The following is a 17617-nucleotide window of genomic DNA, read 5'->3' on the forward strand; positions in this document are numbered from 1 at the left end:
GAAATGAAGACACATATCCAGGAGCTTCAAGTGTGTTTATTTACAGCAATATTGGGGTTTGAACTCAGGACTGCACACTTGCTAGTTGATTTCTTTTCATTTCATTCTCCTCACATCCAAACAGTAGGGCTTCCCTCCCTCTGTGGAGTCGCCAAACCAAGTTCATTCTTCAAGGGAGCAGAGACCCACAGTTGTGAGGGTTCAGGAAACTCAGTGGTGTTGGGGTCTCCTGTGGGAGGGAAGCTAATGGGTCTCTGCTTCATCTACATACAAAGCCTCAGAAAATGTCTTCAGCGTTAGGGACCCTGGTGTTCTGCAGCTCCAGCAGCCTGTGCACAGCCGCAGTCCAGTCCCACTCCCCGAGCCGTCGATTATCGCGAGTCCGAATGTTCACTGTTCTCTTACTCTGCTCTTTTTGGCCAACTACTGCAAGGAAGCGGAAACAAGGTTTGGGAATGTCAGGACAAGTTCATCCACAGGGGATCTTCCTTTTGCTTTGCAGACACTTAGGGGACTTAAATCTCTAGGAAGGGTGGGAGAGAACATGATATTGTTCAAAGCAGTATATATTTAGCTGTGCCTGCTCTGCAGTCCACTGCCCATCCCGAGGAGATAAGCAAATGGCCCAGGCTCTGATCGCCAGCCTTATCACTTCTGTTCACAAGGCCAAGGCCAGGGGTCAGAGAGTACGGTCACTTGGAGAAAGACAAACAGATGGAGACACCAAGACAACTTGTACTTGTGAATGGGGTGAACGGGTGGAGGGTATGTGGCATGAAGGGGAAAGGAGTAGTGGGGGAACATTTAAGTGCCATCCACGGGACAGGGGGCAGCTTGCTGTGGTGCTGGCAGGATGAGGGGGTGCGGATGGCAACACAAGCAGGTGATCTGCTGGAGGCGTGTCTGTTCCTAGCCTTCAAGAACTCAACTCTGGAGAGTGAAAAAAGCAGAAGAAAGGCAGTGCTAGACTTTTCTCCTGGAGGCCTTTCTCCTCATCTCTAGGGAGGAAATAAACAAGGTTACCTAGGAAAGCCTTGTTTTTTTTTCCTGGTTTTGTTTTGTTTGGAGCTATGGACTGACCCAGGGCCTTGCACACACTAAGTGAGCATCTAGTACTGAGCTCTATATCCCTAGCCCTTGGTTTTCTGAGATACGGTCTCACTATGAAGCCCAGGCTGGCTAAGAACCTGTGCTTCTCCTTCTACCTCCTGAGTGCTAGGATTACAGATGAGCGCAACCTGGAGCTACAGGAGCTACCTGGCTTCAGTTAATGCCTGTTAACCCTTCTTGTCCCTTTCTCTCCAATGCTTGCTTGGGTAATTAGCCTATTAGAACCCCCTGAGGGTGGGGTTAATTACCAAAACAACCCTTTCTGAGGGACACAGTGTAGGAGGAGCAGTTTAAAGGAACTTAAGAGGGCAAATGAGTCAGGCTCCTACCCAGCTCAGGTAATGAGCCCCAATTAATCAAAATAAGCACATACACATAAGTAAACTTAACAGAAAGAAAAAGAACAGATCCCAGGGCTCTGAGGTCCTGGGTTGACCCACTCTCTTACCAAACTGGAAGTTGTAGTGGGCGAGCTGGGCCCGGCGGACTCTGCGGCTGAGGGTCACTCCGGAGTCTGCGTCCAGATCACTGGCCAGTCCTGCAGCCTGAAGACTCTGCTGTACCTGGGTCGCGGGTTGGGTGAGAAGAGGTGACGCTCTCCAATGGAGCCGTGGGGAGTAGGGTTCACAGCTGCCCCCCTTCAGTGCTCTCAGGCTCTCACAATCCCTCATCTGTACACTGAGGCCACCTCCACACCCCAACCCACACCTAGTGTCTCTCCACTATTCTTTCTCCAGACTTTGCCTGCACAACTCCACCCAACTGGCTGCTCAGGAAAAATAACCCTGCCATTCAGTCAAGCCCACTCTCTACCAAGGGTTCTGTGGGCAGTAGTTAGCATGGGTCACACATCTCTGTAAGAGAACAGCCCCAGTTTTCAGCCTCAAGCTCAGTCTTGGGGTGCCAAGGCTCTCTGCTCTTCCCGCTGCCTTGTGCAGCCTCCTCCTCAGATCTGGGTGCCACACTCCCCATTGTTCCTGCTTCTGCCCCTCACTTTGTCCCCCAACTCCTCACCTGCCGGGCATACTCCTCTTGCTCAGGCCCCACAGGGATGACCACTACCTGGAACGGGGACAGCCACAGTGGCCTGGGTGGGAGTGAACAGTAAGGCAAGTTACTCATGAAGGCTCTCTCCAGACATGTGGCTGCGGGAAGCAGAGCTGGGAAGAAAACAAGCTGGGATCTGAAGAGGGACAGGGCCTGGAGTGTCAACACTCTCATTTCAGGGGCCAGAATGGAAATCCAGTGGAGGACTCACCATTTCCCCCCACAGCTTTCCGCCAGCACTCCCAACAGCCTTTCCACAGACCCAAGCACTGCTCGGTGGATGAGGACCGGATGCTCGGGGGCCCCCGCCTGCCTTGGAAGGAGAAAGGTGGGTGGATGGAAGTGTCACAAACCGTGCACCCCAAAACATCTTCCAGTTTTTTAGGGAATATTCATCCCTAGCAGCATGTGAGAGTATGTATATGAGAGCGCGTGCGTGCGTGCGTGCGTGTGTATAGGGTGTGGCTCAGGTTTCAGGATCAGAGGAGAAGGTGTTCACCTACTCCTGGGCTGTCAAGGGAAAGGGGACCAGCACAGGGTAGGGTTCGGTACCCCTTATACTGGAGGCCGAATCTCAGGGGTAGTTGGAAGTCGAGCTGGATTGTCCCACACTGATGGGGGCGGCCAAGGGCATCGTGGAGGCGTACATCAATCTAGAGAGATTGGAAAGAGATGGGAAGCCATGAGAGAAACCAAGAACCAGCAGCTGCATTAGCTACCTCATCTCACTCTTCTATCCACTTGTGTTCCAGGCTATGTGGAATCATTCACCCATCTGTGCCAGGCTCTACCTTTCTACTCCAATATGTTTCACTCATTAGGCACAGGGTCTCGGTAGCTCTCTCTACCTAATAATGGTGTTAGAGTAGGATGTTAGGGGATGTCAACATCCTTGCCTCTCAATTTCTTGAGTTCCTCATCGCTGAGACCTTCACTCCCACTCCCAATATGGCCTTATCTTTTTTTTTGTTTTTTGCCAGTTCTGGGGCTTCAGGGCCTGAGCACTGTCCCTGGCTTCTTTTTGCTCAAGGCTAGCACTCTGCCACTTGAGCCACAGCGCCCCTTCTGACTTTTTCTATATATGTGGTGCTGAGGAATCGAACCCAGGACTCATGTATGCGAGGCTAGCACTCTACCACTAGGCCATATTCCCAGTCCCTGGCCTTACCCATCAGTTCCACCAATGAAACAGCTCATCAAACACCTAGACTGATTGTTGTCTCTTACTCTTCTAGCTGACAATGACTCATGCTGGGAGCCAGTGGCTCATGCCTGTAATCCTAGCTACTCAGGAAGTTGAGATCTGAGGATCATGGTTTGGAGCTAGCTGGGGCAGAAATGTCTTATCTCCAATAAACCACTCACCTCCTCCCCGCCCGCCCCCAAAGGAACCGGAAGTGACACTGTGGCTCAAAGTGATAGAGCACTAGCCTCGAGCAAAAGAGCTCAGGGAATAGCACAGAGGTTCTGAGTTCAAGCCCTATGACTAACACAAAAAGAAAAAAAAAAAAAAGACAATGACTCCCCATAGGCTCTTCAACTCAGTTTCCTTCTTTTTCGTGTGACCCATGGGAAACTCTGCCCTGTATCTTTCCTACTCCTAGCTGTAACATTTTCTATCCTTCTTCTGTCACAGTCCTGTGGCTGAACCCCACCCTGTTGGTACCACATCCTCCTACTTCCTTGCCTGAAGTAGAACTGCTCAGTGCTGCCCAACATGTCACATACCACATGGATGCAAAAGCAGAGACTGATGTCACCATGGAAGTCATGGTTTCATGATTCAATTGATCCTTTGCTGTTTCCAGCTGTCCTGTGTCCTACTCAGCTCTCTGCCTTATTTTCCTCAGGAATTTTCAAGCTTTTCCCTCTACCTTGATTTTTTGTTGCTGTTGGTCTTAGGGCTTGAACTCAGGGCCTGAGTGCTGTCACTGAGGATTTTTGCTCAAAGTTAGCTCTCTACCATCTGAGCCGCAGCTCTACTTCTGGTATTTTGGCAGTTAACTGGAGCTAAAAGTGTCACAGACTTTCTCACCTGGGCTGGCTTCAAATCATGATCTTCAGATCTCAGCCTTCTGAATAGCTAGGATTACAGATGTTAGACAATGGCGCCTGACTCTATCTTGCTTTTTTAAAAACAGTATCTCAGGGCTGGGAATGTGGTTTAGTGGTAGAGTGCTTGCCTAGCATTCATGAAGCCCTGGGTTCAATTCCTCAGTACCACATAATCAGAAAAAGCCAGAAGTGGTGCTGTGGCTCAAGTGGTAGTGTGCTAGCTTTGAGCAAAAGAAGCTCAGGGACAGGACCCAAGCCCTGAGTTCAAGGACCGGCCACAACGAAACAGAACAAAAAACTCTAAGCAAGGGCCCCAGAAGTTTACCTTTGGCCCATAGAAGGCACCATCTCCAGGATTAAGGTCCCAGGGTTCTCCAAATTCCTCCAGGGCCTGCTGAAGGATCTGGAGAGGAAATGAACTCTTAGCACCTGACAGTCCATGAGGAAGACACCTCTCCAGTCCTAGTATATGTCTCTGGGTCCCCATAGCCCCTCCCCTTCCACTAGAGAGTGGTTTATGTACCCCTGCTTCCCAACTCCTGCTCACCTGCTCAGCCTGATCCCAAAGGCTGGGCTCTCCCAGGAAGTCAGATGGCCGGGTGGATAATGCCAGGCGGAAGGAGAAGCCAAGGACTTGATACACAGAGCGGAGGAAATCAAGACAGCCTTGGATCTCTGCTTCCAGCTAGCGGCAGGAAATAAGGGGTAAGGGTGAGTTATGTGACCTGAGCGAATGGTAGTTTGGGCAGGGCAGGGCAAAATTAGACAGAAAGCAAAGAGTAAACAAATGATAGTATACAGAAGGAAAATGAAGGTCAGGGCATTCCAAGGTTTGCAGAGAGAATGAAAGTGGTCAGGACATGTTTTGGGGGATCCAGGGAAGAGTCACCTGATCTGGCGCACAGAAGATATGTGCATCGTCCTGCTGGAAGCGCCAGAGCCGGGTCAGCCCTCCCAGGCTGCCCGAGGCTTCTGCTCGATGCAGGACTCCAAAGTCAGCCAGGCGAACAGGCAGCTCCCGCCAAGATCTGGGCCGGTGTGCGAACATTAGGCTGAGGTTGGGGTGGGGAGGGGTTAGGGCCACAGGAAAGACCAGGCCCTGAAAATTGCTTCTCCCCCAAGTGTGCCTATTTCTCTGCACTGCCAGTGACCACCCTTTCCACTGTGCACCCACGACGGCCTGTGAAGCTCATCCATCACAGACACATGGGTGCCTGGTCCAAAAGTCAATGTCTTAGTCACACAGGAATAAAAATCACTTCCTCTGTTTTATGATGGACACTGAGCCTTGATGTTACTTATAAGGAAGGGAACTGATTTTACTTATAAGGTAGAATGATTTTACCAGCTTCACATAGTTGGCTTCAAGGCAGAGTCAAGGCCCACATCAGGGGTCCGATTCCTTCTGTTACTGTACATTTAGCAACCTGAGTTCCAGGAGGCCTCAGCCAGCCAGGCCTGCCTGCTCCAGACTCACCAGTGTGCAGGGCAGTTCATGGGCTTGAGGGCCAGTGTGTCTGTGGGAAGCCCGGCAGGGGGGTCGCTCTGGGTGCTGGCAGCCCTGTTTGTGCCTGGGGGCTGCAGTGTGAACATGTCTTCCTTATAATGCTCCCAGTGGCCTGACAGTTGCCAGAGTTTTGTAGAGAACAGTGTGGGAGTTTTCACCTCTGAGAACCCACGGCGGGTGTATTCAGCCTGGTAAGGAGGATACAGAAGGGAGGTGAGTGGAACTGCAAGGAGATGAAGCAGGGGGGCAGTGGGGTAATTTTCCTGGGCTTTTATACTATGCTGATAACAGACGCGCTATTATGTAGCAGGTCCCATTCTCTATATTCTCCTCCAACTACACAACACACAACTGTAGTACCTTAGCAAAATCACCAGCATTTTACAATGTTTATGGTTATGCTCTTAATCCTAACACAGGGTTTCACTATGTAGCCCAGGCTGGCCTCACACTCTCAATCCTCCTGTCCTAGCCCGCAGAGGACTAAGATTACAGGCATATGTCACCTTACAGGCATATAACACTTGGTTAGCGTAGGCCCCAGCCCTTCACCCCTGGACTTGGGTGCCCCTTACCCTGATAAAAGCCACCAGGGCATTATACACCCTTGTTCCCCGTGGCAGGAAGAAGCAGCTCCCAGGGCTCAGTTCGTGGAAGAAGAAGAGCTCCTGTTCCTGGGGATAGAATGCCAACTATCACTTCAGGGAAGAAAAGGCCTTAACAGCAGAAGAAATGCATCTCAGGGTTGCTCCATCTGTTTGACCAAATTGGCTTCCAACTTCACAATCTCTCTACCACCTCCTTCTCCTCCCGACCAGCCATGGTTCCCAAGTTCTGTACCTTCCCAAGGCGTCTGTGGTCCCGCAAGACTGCTTCTTCCTTTCGTGCTTCCCAGTCCCTCAGCAGCTCTGCTGTGGGAAAGGAAATGCCTGACACTCTCTGCAGTGTCTCTGGAGCCCCTGAGGACCTCCACAAGGAGGATGAGTTCTGTGACAGGACAGAGGGACATGAGGAGGACTGGAAGTCTGCAACCTTTCTCTCCAGCCTCTTAGGTACTCTCAACGGAAGCATCACCAGGACACTCCTTGATGACGATCCCAGCCCATGGCTGACTTCTCCCATCATCACTACCAGGAGGGCGGCGGCTTCTTCTGGACTGCTTGGCCACAGTTAGCCTTGGGTTTGTCTGACTTTGACTTAGTCTTTGTCTGACTCAGGCCTAATCTTACCCAATGATCTCTGTTTCTCCCCAATCTCATGGTGCTACTAGCACCCCTACACTTACTTCCATCACCTTCTAATCAATAACTGCTTAGTGGGGTAACTCAATTCTGGCCAAATGTCAGGCTATTCATTCATGCCTCACCAAGATCCCACAGCACTTCAGTAAAGTCATCTTTCCACACCACATCCTATTCATAGCTGCATGAAACAAAAGTTGTTGTGCATTTTTTAAATAGTAGTACTATTAAGAAGAAATAGCCTTCTTGGTACATTGTATATTGTATATATGTCTACCTGACCTAGGGAAGGGAAAGAAAAACAGGTGTAAGATATCACAAGAAATGTACACACTGCCCTACTATGTAACTGTACCCTTTTTGCACAACACCTTGTCAAAAAATGTGTTCAATTAATAAATTACATTTATAAAAAAAGAAGAGATAGCCTATATTTTTTAGCCCTATTCCTTAAATATTTCTACTACATTAGTTGGTTTGTTTGTTTCTATGATGTGGATTTAAGGGTAGTACAGGAATAGCTTCATTTTATATGTGGAAAATTAGTCAAGATTTACCCAAAGCCAGGTAGTACATTAATGGTAGAGTGAGTTAAGTAGATGGCCAGGTTTTCCATGGAGGGCTTTAGGCTCTACACACTGGCTATCCACTACTTGCTGCTCTCATCCCATTTTACAACTCATGATATATTTTCTTTATTTTTTTTTGTCTGTTGAGTGACTTGGACTCACGGCCTGGGAGCTGTCCTTGAGCTTTTTCACTCAAGGCTAGCACTGTACCACTTTGAGCTACAGTGTCACTTCCAGTTTTCTGGTGGTTAGTCAGAGAGTTAGTATGGTGGTTAGTCTCATGGACTTTCCTGTCCCAGCTGGCTTTAAACAGCAATCCTCAGATCTCAGCTTCCTGAGTAGCTAGGATTACAGGTGTGAGCCACCAGTGCCCAGCTGCATGATGTATTTTCATGGAAGGCATGCCTTTGTTTTAGTGTACTCTCCTAGTGCCTGTGAAAATGGTACTTCTCTCTCTTTGTGGACCATATTCCCTCTCTACAGATGCCTTCCCTATAGGACCCTATCTAGCCTGTTCTAGCTCCCTTCCTGTATGACCCTATTTAGTCGGTGCCATCTTTCTCCTGTAAGATCCTGTCTACTTTGATCATCTCCCTTAATACCAACATAAGACTAGGGAATTCAAACAGAGCCCTGGCAGGGTGAACATTATCTGCCATCAAACTAGGAGACTTTAGAATGCAGGGATAAGTCTCTGTCCTTCTGGATTCCCTCCATAGTCATGAGAGCAGAGAAGAGGCTAGGAGAAAGAATCAGCTTCTCACTCTCTTTGCTCTTGTGAAGACAGGAGCATCCATCTAACTGCACCCTCACAACTGACCGTTAGGAGCTTCAGCCCTCCAATCTGTCCAGTGTGCCGAAGGTGGGGGCCCCGGCAAAAGTCGACCAACATGCCACACCTGGGAGAAAGAGGAAAGTCACTTAGTGGTATGCAGATTCTTGACTGTCTAGCTTTCCCTTTCATGGGTCTTTAACTGACAGAAACAGGTAAAGAAGAAGAAACTGTCCTATAGGCAGAGGGAGAAATGGCTAACAAAAATTCCTTTTCACATTTCTTTTTTCTAGAGCAACAGAGATTACCCTTTGTCCTCCATCCCCTTTCTGGCTGTCCTCCTTGCTTCCCTATTTGTGTTTTCCTTAAATTTTTTTTTTTTTTTTTACCAGTCCTGGGCCTTGGACTCAGGGCCTGAGCACTGTCCCTGGCTTCCTTTTGCTCAAGGCTAGCACTCTGCCACTTGAGCCACAGCGCCACTTCTGGCCGTTTTCTGTATATGTGGTGCTGGGGAATCGAACCCAGGGCCTCATGTATATGAGGCAAGCACTCTTGCCACTAGGCCATATCCCCAGCCCTTTTCCTTAATCTTGACAATCGCTCACCCATACACTGTTGCTGTTGGGCCTGTCACTTTCTCCTCGATCAGACGAAGCTTAAAGGGGTTATCCTGGAAGAAGGCAGAATGGAAGAGTAAAGCTACAAAGATGTTCTACCAAAAGCTATCATTCCCCAACCTCGACCTTACTCCTAAAATGACACCATCAGCACACCTTGAAGAGCTGCTGCAGCTGGTCCCGAGACACCTCCAGCCTCCGGAATGGTTGTGAAGCAGCTGCCATCTCCCGGCAAATCTGCTCCAGGACACACAACTCCGAGCCACGGACTGTCCTGGAAAAGGGAGAGTTTGCTTGGTTTCTCCTAAGAGACAAAGTGACAGCAAAGTCTTGCCCTCCAAGAGAAAACACTAGAACGACTGGCAAAGACAGACAAACCCAGAGAAAAAAATAAATAGGAGATCAGTTGTAGGTTCCTTCCTTCCCTTTTATTCCTCTCTCTCTCTCTCTCTCTCTCTCTCTCTCTCTCTCTCCCTTTCCCTCCTCCCCTTTGGCCTAGTGCTAGAGATGAAACATGGGATATATATTTCATAGCTGAAGGAAAGCTCTACACATAAGGTTAAAGGTTGAGTGTAAGTTGGGCACAGTGGCTACTTGGGAGGCAGAGATTGAAGAATCTTGGTTTGAAGACAGTGTGGGCAAGAAGGTTTGAGAGACCTCATGTCAATCCATGGCCGAGTGAGGCGGAGTGCATCTGCTATCACACGTATGTGACTGTGTGCCTTTGTGCAAGTCTGTTATCCCCAGTAACATGGGGAAGCACAAGGTTGGCCTGGGCATAAGTAGAGACCCTACCTTAAAAGTAACCTTTGAAGCAGGGCACCAGAGGCTTATGCCTGTAATCCTAACTCCGGAGGCTGAGATCTGAGGATCATGGTTCAAAGCCACTCCAGGAAGGAAAGTCCATGAGACTCTTATCTCTAGTTAATCACACACACACACACACAAAAAAAAGCAAGAAATGGAGCTGTAGCTCCAGTGGTAGAGTACTAGCCTTGAGCAAGAAAGCTCAGGAGTTACTCACCAGTGGCTCATGCCTGTAATACTGACTACTCAGGAGGCTGAGATAGAAAGATTACAGTTTGAAGCCAAACTGTGCAGGAAGTCTATGAGATTCTCATTTCCAATTAATCACCATAAAGCTGAAAGTAAATCTGTGGCTCAAGTGGTACAGCACTAGCCCTGAATGCAAAAGTTCAGGAACAGTGTCCAGGCCCTGAGTTCAAGCCCCTAGAACAAATTCCCCCCTTACATACAGAATTCAGGGACAGCACCCAGGCTGAGTTCAAGCTACACACACACACACACTCACACACGCACGCATATGCACACGTGCATGCACTCACAAAGTTCAGTCCAGGCCCCAATTTTAAGCCCCAGGACCAGAACACACACAAAAAAAGTTGAGTGTGTGGCCCACACCTTTCATTCCATTATTTGCACTTGGGACTAAAGGTGGGAGAATTAAAAGTCAGTTAGGGCTACATAGAGCGAAATAATAATAACAACAACAACAATAGAAGAATGCATGAAGACTAAATAAGGTAAGTTTCAAACAGTTAGACAGAAAAGGAACATGACCTAGTAAGGAAGTTGGTACCAATGTTACTGGTGGGTCTTAAAGAACCTTCTTGCTGGGTGCCCGTGGCTCATTCCTGTAATCCTACTCAAGAGGCTGAGATGGAAGGACTGAAGCTCAAAGCTAGTCTGGGCAGGAAAGTCTGTGAGACTCTCATCTCCAATTAGCCACTAAAAAGCCAGAAGTGGAGCTGTGGCTCAAGTGGTAGAGTGCCAGCCTTGAACAACAAAAGCTCAGAGATAGCATCAGGCCCTGAGTTCAAGCCCTAGGCCCAGTGCAAAAAGAAAAAAAAGCTCTCTTTAGCTTTCTCCTCCAAATTGAACATGCCCATGTACCCAGAAGAGAGCCTGTGAAGATGCCCCAGGGTGACCCACCTTCCCAGCACGACTCACCGAGCTTTTCCCAGGAAAAAATCATGGTAGAAACCATATTCTGTACTTGGGCCCCGGCAGAGAAGAGCACCCAGAAGCTGCTCGGCGGCTGCTCCCAGAACATGGCTGCTGGAGTGCCAGAACACCTGGGGTCACAGAAAGAGCTTGTGACTTCCTGAACTCTTTTAACCCCGAATCTCCACTTTCCTCAGACAATCTGAGGAAACCAGACCAATCTGAAGAGCATGGTTCTTCTAAGATCCAGCAGAGAGCCTAGATATTGAGGGTGACCATTAAGGTTTTTTTGGTTTTGTTTTAGGCAGAGGGAAGAGGATAGAAAAGCAAACAGAAGCCAGATACCAGTGGCTCACATCTGTAATCCTAGCTACTCAGGAGGCAGAGATCTAAGGATTGCCATTTGAAGCCAGCCTGGGCAGAAAAGTCCTTGTGAGACTCTTATCTTCAATTAACCACCAGAAAACTGGAAGTAGCTCTAGAGCACTAGCCTTGAGTGAAAAAGCTCAGGGACAGTGCCCAGGCTCTGAGTTCAAGCCCCATGACCACCACCACCACCACCAACTAAAAGCAAGCAGAAAATGAGTATCAGTCCTTGGTGCTTCCCACTTCTGGAGCACAGAAGCAAGGGACTAGTCTTCTTTGGTTCTCCTATAACAAAATTTTAGGGCTTCCAGGATACTATTAGTGGGTCCTAGCCAACGCACAGTGGTGTACCCCTGCTAGCACTGGTGAGGCTGAGCAGAAGGATCTAAGTTTGAGGACAGCTTGGGTTATATAGTGAGATGCTATCTCAAACAACAAACCCACAGTGCTTCTTTAGAGATCTGTTTGGTCCTTTTTTGAACTGGGGTGTAAAGTCAAGGCTTCAAAAATAGTTGGTTTACTTGCTCAACTGGTGCTCTACCAATTGAGCCATGCCTCCAGCTTTGCTTTACGTTGGCTATTTTTGGAAATGGAGTGTAGTAGACTTTTCTGCCCAGGCTGGCATTGAACTGTGATCCTCTGGATCAAAACCTCCTGAGAAGCCAGAATTACAGAAGTGAGGCACCAATGGCCAGCTCTGCTATTTTTATGGTGTTAGGGACTGAACCAGGGCCTTGCACAGGGTAGACAAGCACTCTTAACAAAGAGCTATTCTCTAGTGTTGTTTGAACTTTTTTATAGCTCAGGAATCTAGTGTGACAGAGCTAATCTTCTAGGATTTGGCTACTACCTACAGATGACAAAGGAACTCTATTTTTCTAAGATCCTAAGAGACAAGGAATAAGTTACTTGAGCTGGAAAGAAAAGGACAAAGATTAGAGAGCACTGTTTGTGCACTTGGTTGTGGAAACCATGTTAAAACTGAATATAAATAAGCCACGGATGACTTATATTGTATGTGTTCAAGGGTTGAAGAGGTTGAATTGGTACATTCTCCTATTGTTTTTCAACTTAGTATCTCTCTATTTCAGTAGTACAAATAATGTTTGCTTAGTAGAATAAGGTTTTTTTTTTATCATCAGTTTCCAGCTTAGCCAGGAAGAGAGTCAGGTGGTCAATACAGTCTGCAAATGGAGGAAGTAATAAACGTTAGAATTTCCTGATTGAATATCTTAGTTTCTAGTCATTGTACTGTCTGTACAGAGAAACTTACCGCTTTCCCTTCTGGGGAGTCAAATGTCAGAAATCTGAGATTAGAATCTGTCTCCAAGGGCCGCTCCAGATCATAAAGTTCTCCATTCACTTGAGCAGCCACTGCAGTATTAGCCACTGTAGAACTTCAGCAGTGGGGGGTGGAAATGAAGAGTTAAGGTTACAACCCACAGGGGAGAGGCTAGTAACTTGGCAAGTCTAAATCTCCAAAAGGGAAATGAATTTCCAAAGTGTTAAATCCTATCATTTTTCCCCCTTAATGTGCAACATGGGAAGGGTAGAACTCTGAAGCTAGTGGAAAACACACACACACACACACACACACACACAGAAAAAAACAAAAACACACCTTGATGGGGACAAAATACAGTCAAGCAGACCAAATTTTCTTTCCCTGGTCCTGTGTGGAAGAACTCAAGGGGCAGGGGGACGATCCTGGTAGGTACAGGGGCCTGATACCTGATCTGCTGGGCTAGTTGATAAGGGGTTGTATTCCAGGCCACAGCATCCACTTTCTGGCCTCCAGGAAGTGAAATCTTAATAGTCCGGGGTTCCTTCTGTGCCGTGTTTGCCAACCTCTTTACCTGAGCTTCCCACAGCTCCTCAAAAAGGCCAAACCTCTCGGTCAACCAATATGGAGGGGAAGGCAGGGATGCCTGGAGGGAAAGATATGGAAGGTTTAACACATTCTACGATTCCTTCTCCGGACTGAGGGGTGGACTTAATGGTTACGTGCTCTGAGCCATGATTCCCAGGTCTTTAGGTTTGGGAGGGTCCTCCTGAGGGAGGCTGCGCTCCTCTGGCTGCCCACCTGAGCAAGTTCAGGACTAGGGTGGCCTCGTCCCCCGGGATCTGGGGGCGCGGGCGGGAGTACAGTGAAACCGGGCCCGGGGCCTATGCGTTGGGCTTTGGCTGGGTTCGATGGCTCGTTTGGAACTTTTGGATACCTCACGCACCGTGTGCAACTCGCAGGCTTGTGATCGCGAGAGCCGGAGCCAGAAGGGCCGCCACCGCCGATACAGCCCCATGTTCCTTCAAACCGGTGCCGGCGCCCTTAGATTACCGCTGCTGGTCCTCCGCGAGATCCCTAATTGGCTCCCACCCCAACAACGTCCCCGCCTATTGGTCACACAGCTGTCACTCTAGCCCGGCACGCCCTCCGAGGAACTCTGAAAAGGCACACCCTACACAACACAAGCAGCCTGGTGAATGGTTCCGGGTGTCCGGAAGATGGAAACTGTTACACACACCAGCATCCACCCCCCCCACCCCCCCACCCCCACCAAACCCGGCACACTTCAGCTGATAGCTCAAAGTAGTAAGGAGGGTCCTGGGGCTGTGGGGATAGGGACAGGAACTCTTAAGGAAGAAAGGGAGGGGAAACCGCCCGGAAATGGTAGTAATTTCCCTTTAGTTGTAATTTTTTAAAAAAACATATGATCCTAAGACAAGCAGGGAGACAGACAAGGGCAGGCAGGTAACAACAGCAATTTTTTTTTTGTTGTTGTTGTTACTGGGGATCGAACCCAGGACGTTGCACTTGTTAGACAAGTGCTTTGCCACTGAGCTACATCCCAGCCCCAGCAGAGAGTTTTGAACCAGACATATAAATAAATCCTGGATGGATCTGCCATTAAGTAATTTTTGTAAATAATTTACCTGAACCTTAATTTTCTCATCTACAAAATAAGCATAATAATGTAGCTCACAATTGTTTGAGTAAAATTTATGTAAATCATCTAGCATAGTGTTTGGTATAAGATAATAGACATTGGCTGGGAATGTGGCTTAGTGGTAGAACGCTTGCCTAGCATACATGAAGCCCTGGGTTCAATTCCTCCTCACCATATACACAGAAAAAACTGGAAGTGGCACTGTGCTCAAGTGGTAGAGTGTTAGTCTTGAGAGAAAAAAAAAAAAACCCTCAGGGACTACCCAGGCCATGAGTTCAAGCCCCAGGACTGGCAAAAAAAAAAAAGATAGTAGACATCACCAACAAGAAGCCATTACGATAAATAGATATAACAATTTTAAGACTGGAACAAAGAATCAGAACAGGTCACTTCTTTTTCTTTTCTTTTTTTTGTCCTTCGTGGGGCTTGGACTCCAGGGCTGGGCACTGCCCCTGAGCTCTTCTGTCAGGCTGAACAGGTCATTTCTTAGAATCCCTTTTGAGGCTTGAACTTGGGGCCTGGGCCCTGTCCTTGAGCTCCTTTTGCTCACAGCTAGCACTCTACCACTTGAGTCACAGAGCCACTTCCAGCTTTTTCTGTTGGAGGTAACTAGGACCACATGCCTGAGGGAGTGTTCTTGGCAGACTTCTTAATCTTACAGATAAAGCCTACCAGTGCTGTGCATGGGTGGCTCATGCCTGCAATCCTAACTATTCAGGAGTCTGAGATCTGAGGATCACAGTCCAATGTCAGCCCAGCAGGAAAAGTCTGTGAGACTCTTTATTTCCAAGTAACCACCAAAAAGCCAGAAGTGGAGCTGTGGCTCAAGTAGTAGAGCACCAACCTTGAGGATCAAAGCCAAGGGACAATGCCCAGGCCCTGAATTCAAGCCCCAGTACTGGCACACACACACAAAAATGAAGCCTACCAGTAAGTGCCAATTCTGGCTTCTGAATCCAGGCATTCACTCTCTCAGCACGCCATGCTGCCTCTACTCAGTTTGCTCCCAGCCTACTCCACAGTCACTTGTGAGAGGTTCATGACAAACTTTTTGCTCCCTACACATAAGCCTTTTGTCTCTCATTCTCATCCCAGCTTTCAACTCCTTTATCCTCTCTCCCTTCTTCTTCTTGTTGTTATATCTAGGATACAGGACTGGCCTTTTTTTTTTTGGCAGTCCTCAGGCTTGAACTAAGGGGCCTGGGCACTGTCCCAGAGCTGCTTTTGCACAAGGCTAGCACTCTACTTGAGTCACAGCACCACTTCTGGCCTTTTCTGTTTACGTGGTACTGAGGAATAGAACCCAGGGCTTCATGCATGTTAGGCAAGCACTCTACTACTGAGCCACATTTCCAGTCCCGGACTAGCTCTTTTTTTTAAACTAGTTTTACACAGTGAACGTGGAAATGTTTAGATTTATAGCAAGGAACAAAGTGAAATGAACTTGAGGGCAGCTATGAGGCTCTTAGTACTACCCAATTAGTCCCCTCACCTGGGGCTAGGGATGGTTGGAGTTGGTTCTCAAGTTTCACTGGTGATGGAATCAAGGGTTGTGGTAGCAGACTTGCCAGAGAAAGCTCTTTAATTATGTTTGCAGAGAGGTAGGAAGTCCTGTCTGGGGAGGGTAGCTGATGTGAGTCATAAGCTTCACTGTGAGTCTTGGCTCCATCTTCTGGTATGTTAGATGCCCTGAAATACAAAGAAAAGAGACAAGACTGTGGGAGAAGAAGGTTAGCTGTGTGTACCATCAGAAAGTAGTAAGAATTTTAAAGTAAGCATTGAGAAGGATAATGGCAAGCCAAACGTTTTTTGTGGTCTGTACCAAAAAGGGGCTGGAGAATGTTATACTAGAGGCAATAAAAAGGGAGGTGCTCCATAATGACTAGGTACCCATCACTGTATTGGCTTGAAGCTTTAGAGAATCTAGACACTGACACTAAGCATTCGACAGGTCCTCTTTTATTCAGACTGGAGAGGGATGGTAGGATAAGTAGCTGCCCTTAGATGGCAGCTACCCTTGCTCACCCCTGAAACACTTACTGCTGACTGTATGCAGTAGGGGGTGACAGCAGTCAATCAACTACCACATCATCCCCTCTGTATACTGTGTTGCAGTGGAGGAAGGAAGCAATGCCAAGAGGTATTACATGCCATCCCTGGAACAAGTCAGCCAATTAAGGCCAATGCATTCATTAATGGCTTACTCTTCTACAACTTTTGACTGCTATATGCCTTGACCTCAGAGAATTTCAACAATCAAGACTTCCTAAAACTTCTCTTATTGCTCATTCCACCTCACCCCTGCCAGTAAATATGCCTACTATGTGACATTTGACTATCTAGTTCCAAGAATTGTCAACTCTTGTCTTATGCTTTTCTTCCTTTTTCTTTCTTCCTTTCTGCCAGTCTTGGGGCTTGAACTCAGGGCCTCAGCATGTACTGCTATTTTTTTCCCCCTACCATTCGAAGTACAGCTCCACTTCAGGCCTTTTGTAATTAATTGGAGATAAAAAGTCTCATGGGCTTTCTAGCCCAACCTGGCTTTGAACTGTGATCCTCAGATTTCAGCCGCCTGAGGAGCTAGGATTATAGGTGCGTGCCACTGGTTTATGCTCCCTGCAAAACAGAGAAATGATCCTGGAAGTCAAGGCTGGTTTATTTGAGTTGTTTTTGTTATGCCAGGCAGCGCCATCGGAACCAGGTTAGTCATAATGCATCGCACTTGGCAATACTGTTTTCTTTTCCTCGTCAGGACAGCAACTCAGATTCTTGCTGCCAAAGAGGACTTTAATATTAGAGTGAAGAGGTGTTTCCAATAAAAAGCCAAGAACAAAAAGGTACCTTCCAACTTTTTTTTTCTACCAGACCAAAGCTAAGAAAAGTGTGAAGGGAAAACACTAAAAAGTTTCCACAGACGTTCAGGACAGGGGAATCCTCAGTCAAGGCTGACCTACAAGCATAAATCAATTTTAGTAACTTCTCAGCTTTCCTGCACTCTTAGAAGAGACATTCCAAGTTAGTTATAAGGACTTAAAAAGTTTGGTTGAGGACCTTTTTATTTTTTGAGACAAGTTTTGGCTTGGAACTCAAGACCCTCCTGCCTCAGCCTCTCAGATACTGGGCTACAGTACCTAGTGAAAAGTTTTCATAGTCTTAAATTATTTGTAAGAATACTTTTTTGCTGAAGACAAACTTTTTACTTAGGATCAGCACATACCTCCAAACCTATATTAACTCTTAGGAGAAAATACCATTTTTCTGTACCAAATGGTATGAAGAAAGTAACGAGTAAGGTAGAATATAAAGAGATTCATGCTTTCAGGGCTGGGAATATGGCTTAGCGGTAGAGTGCTTGCCTCGCATGCATAAAGCCCTGGGTTCATTTCCTCAGCACCACATAAACAGAAAAGGCCAGAAGTGGTG

General features: G+C 47.6%; 1 protein-coding gene across 2 annotated transcripts; it reads right to left on the reverse strand.

Moving 5' to 3' along the window:
- Positions 1-51: 51 nt before the first annotated feature.
- Tars2 (threonyl-tRNA synthetase 2, mitochondrial) lies at positions 52-13570 on the reverse strand. Of its 2 annotated transcripts, none has more exons than XM_048356964.1 (18): positions 13478-13570; positions 12981-13177; positions 12523-12646; positions 10890-11014; positions 9075-9192; positions 8907-8971; positions 8350-8428; positions 6560-6706; positions 6295-6393; positions 5690-5907; positions 5102-5264; positions 4760-4897; positions 4538-4615; positions 2710-2810; positions 2369-2470; positions 2125-2197; positions 1559-1673; positions 52-426 (listed from the first exon to the last, which is right to left on the reverse strand). In XM_048356964.1, the coding sequence occupies exons 1-18, from the start codon at positions 13547-13549 to the stop codon at positions 278-280; spliced, it is 2163 nt and encodes a 720-aa protein (XP_048212921.1). In that variant the 5' UTR covers positions 13550-13570; the 3' UTR covers positions 52-277. The 2 variants fall into 2 exon arrangements, with proteins under 2 accessions (XP_048212921.1, XP_048212920.1); XM_048356963.1 differs by having other exon boundaries at positions 13469-13570.
- Between the last annotated feature and the right edge of the window lie 4047 nt (positions 13571-17617).

This window comes from Perognathus longimembris, chromosome 11 (genome assembly GCF_023159225.1).
Source record: "Perognathus longimembris pacificus isolate PPM17 chromosome 11, ASM2315922v1, whole genome shotgun sequence".
In the NCBI taxonomy this organism is placed as follows: domain Eukaryota; kingdom Metazoa; phylum Chordata; class Mammalia; order Rodentia; family Heteromyidae; genus Perognathus; species Perognathus longimembris.

What these genes read in the sequence shown, in the direction of transcription:
- Tars2 (XM_048356963.1), bottom strand. Translation starts at nt 13,549, where the DNA reads ATGGGGCTGTATCGGCGGTGGCGGCCCTTCTGGCTCCGGCTCTCGCGA. An exon ending in AGCTGCAGCAGCTCTTCAAG is followed by an intron (nt 8,972 to 9,074) that starts GTGTGCTGATGG and finishes GCCTTCTTCCAG; the next exon opens with GATAACCCCTTTAAGCTTCG. An exon ending in CCCTGGTGGCTTTTATCAGG is followed by an intron (nt 5,908 to 6,294) that starts GTAAGGGGCACC and finishes CCTCCTTACCAG; the next exon opens with GCTGAATACACCCGCCGTGG.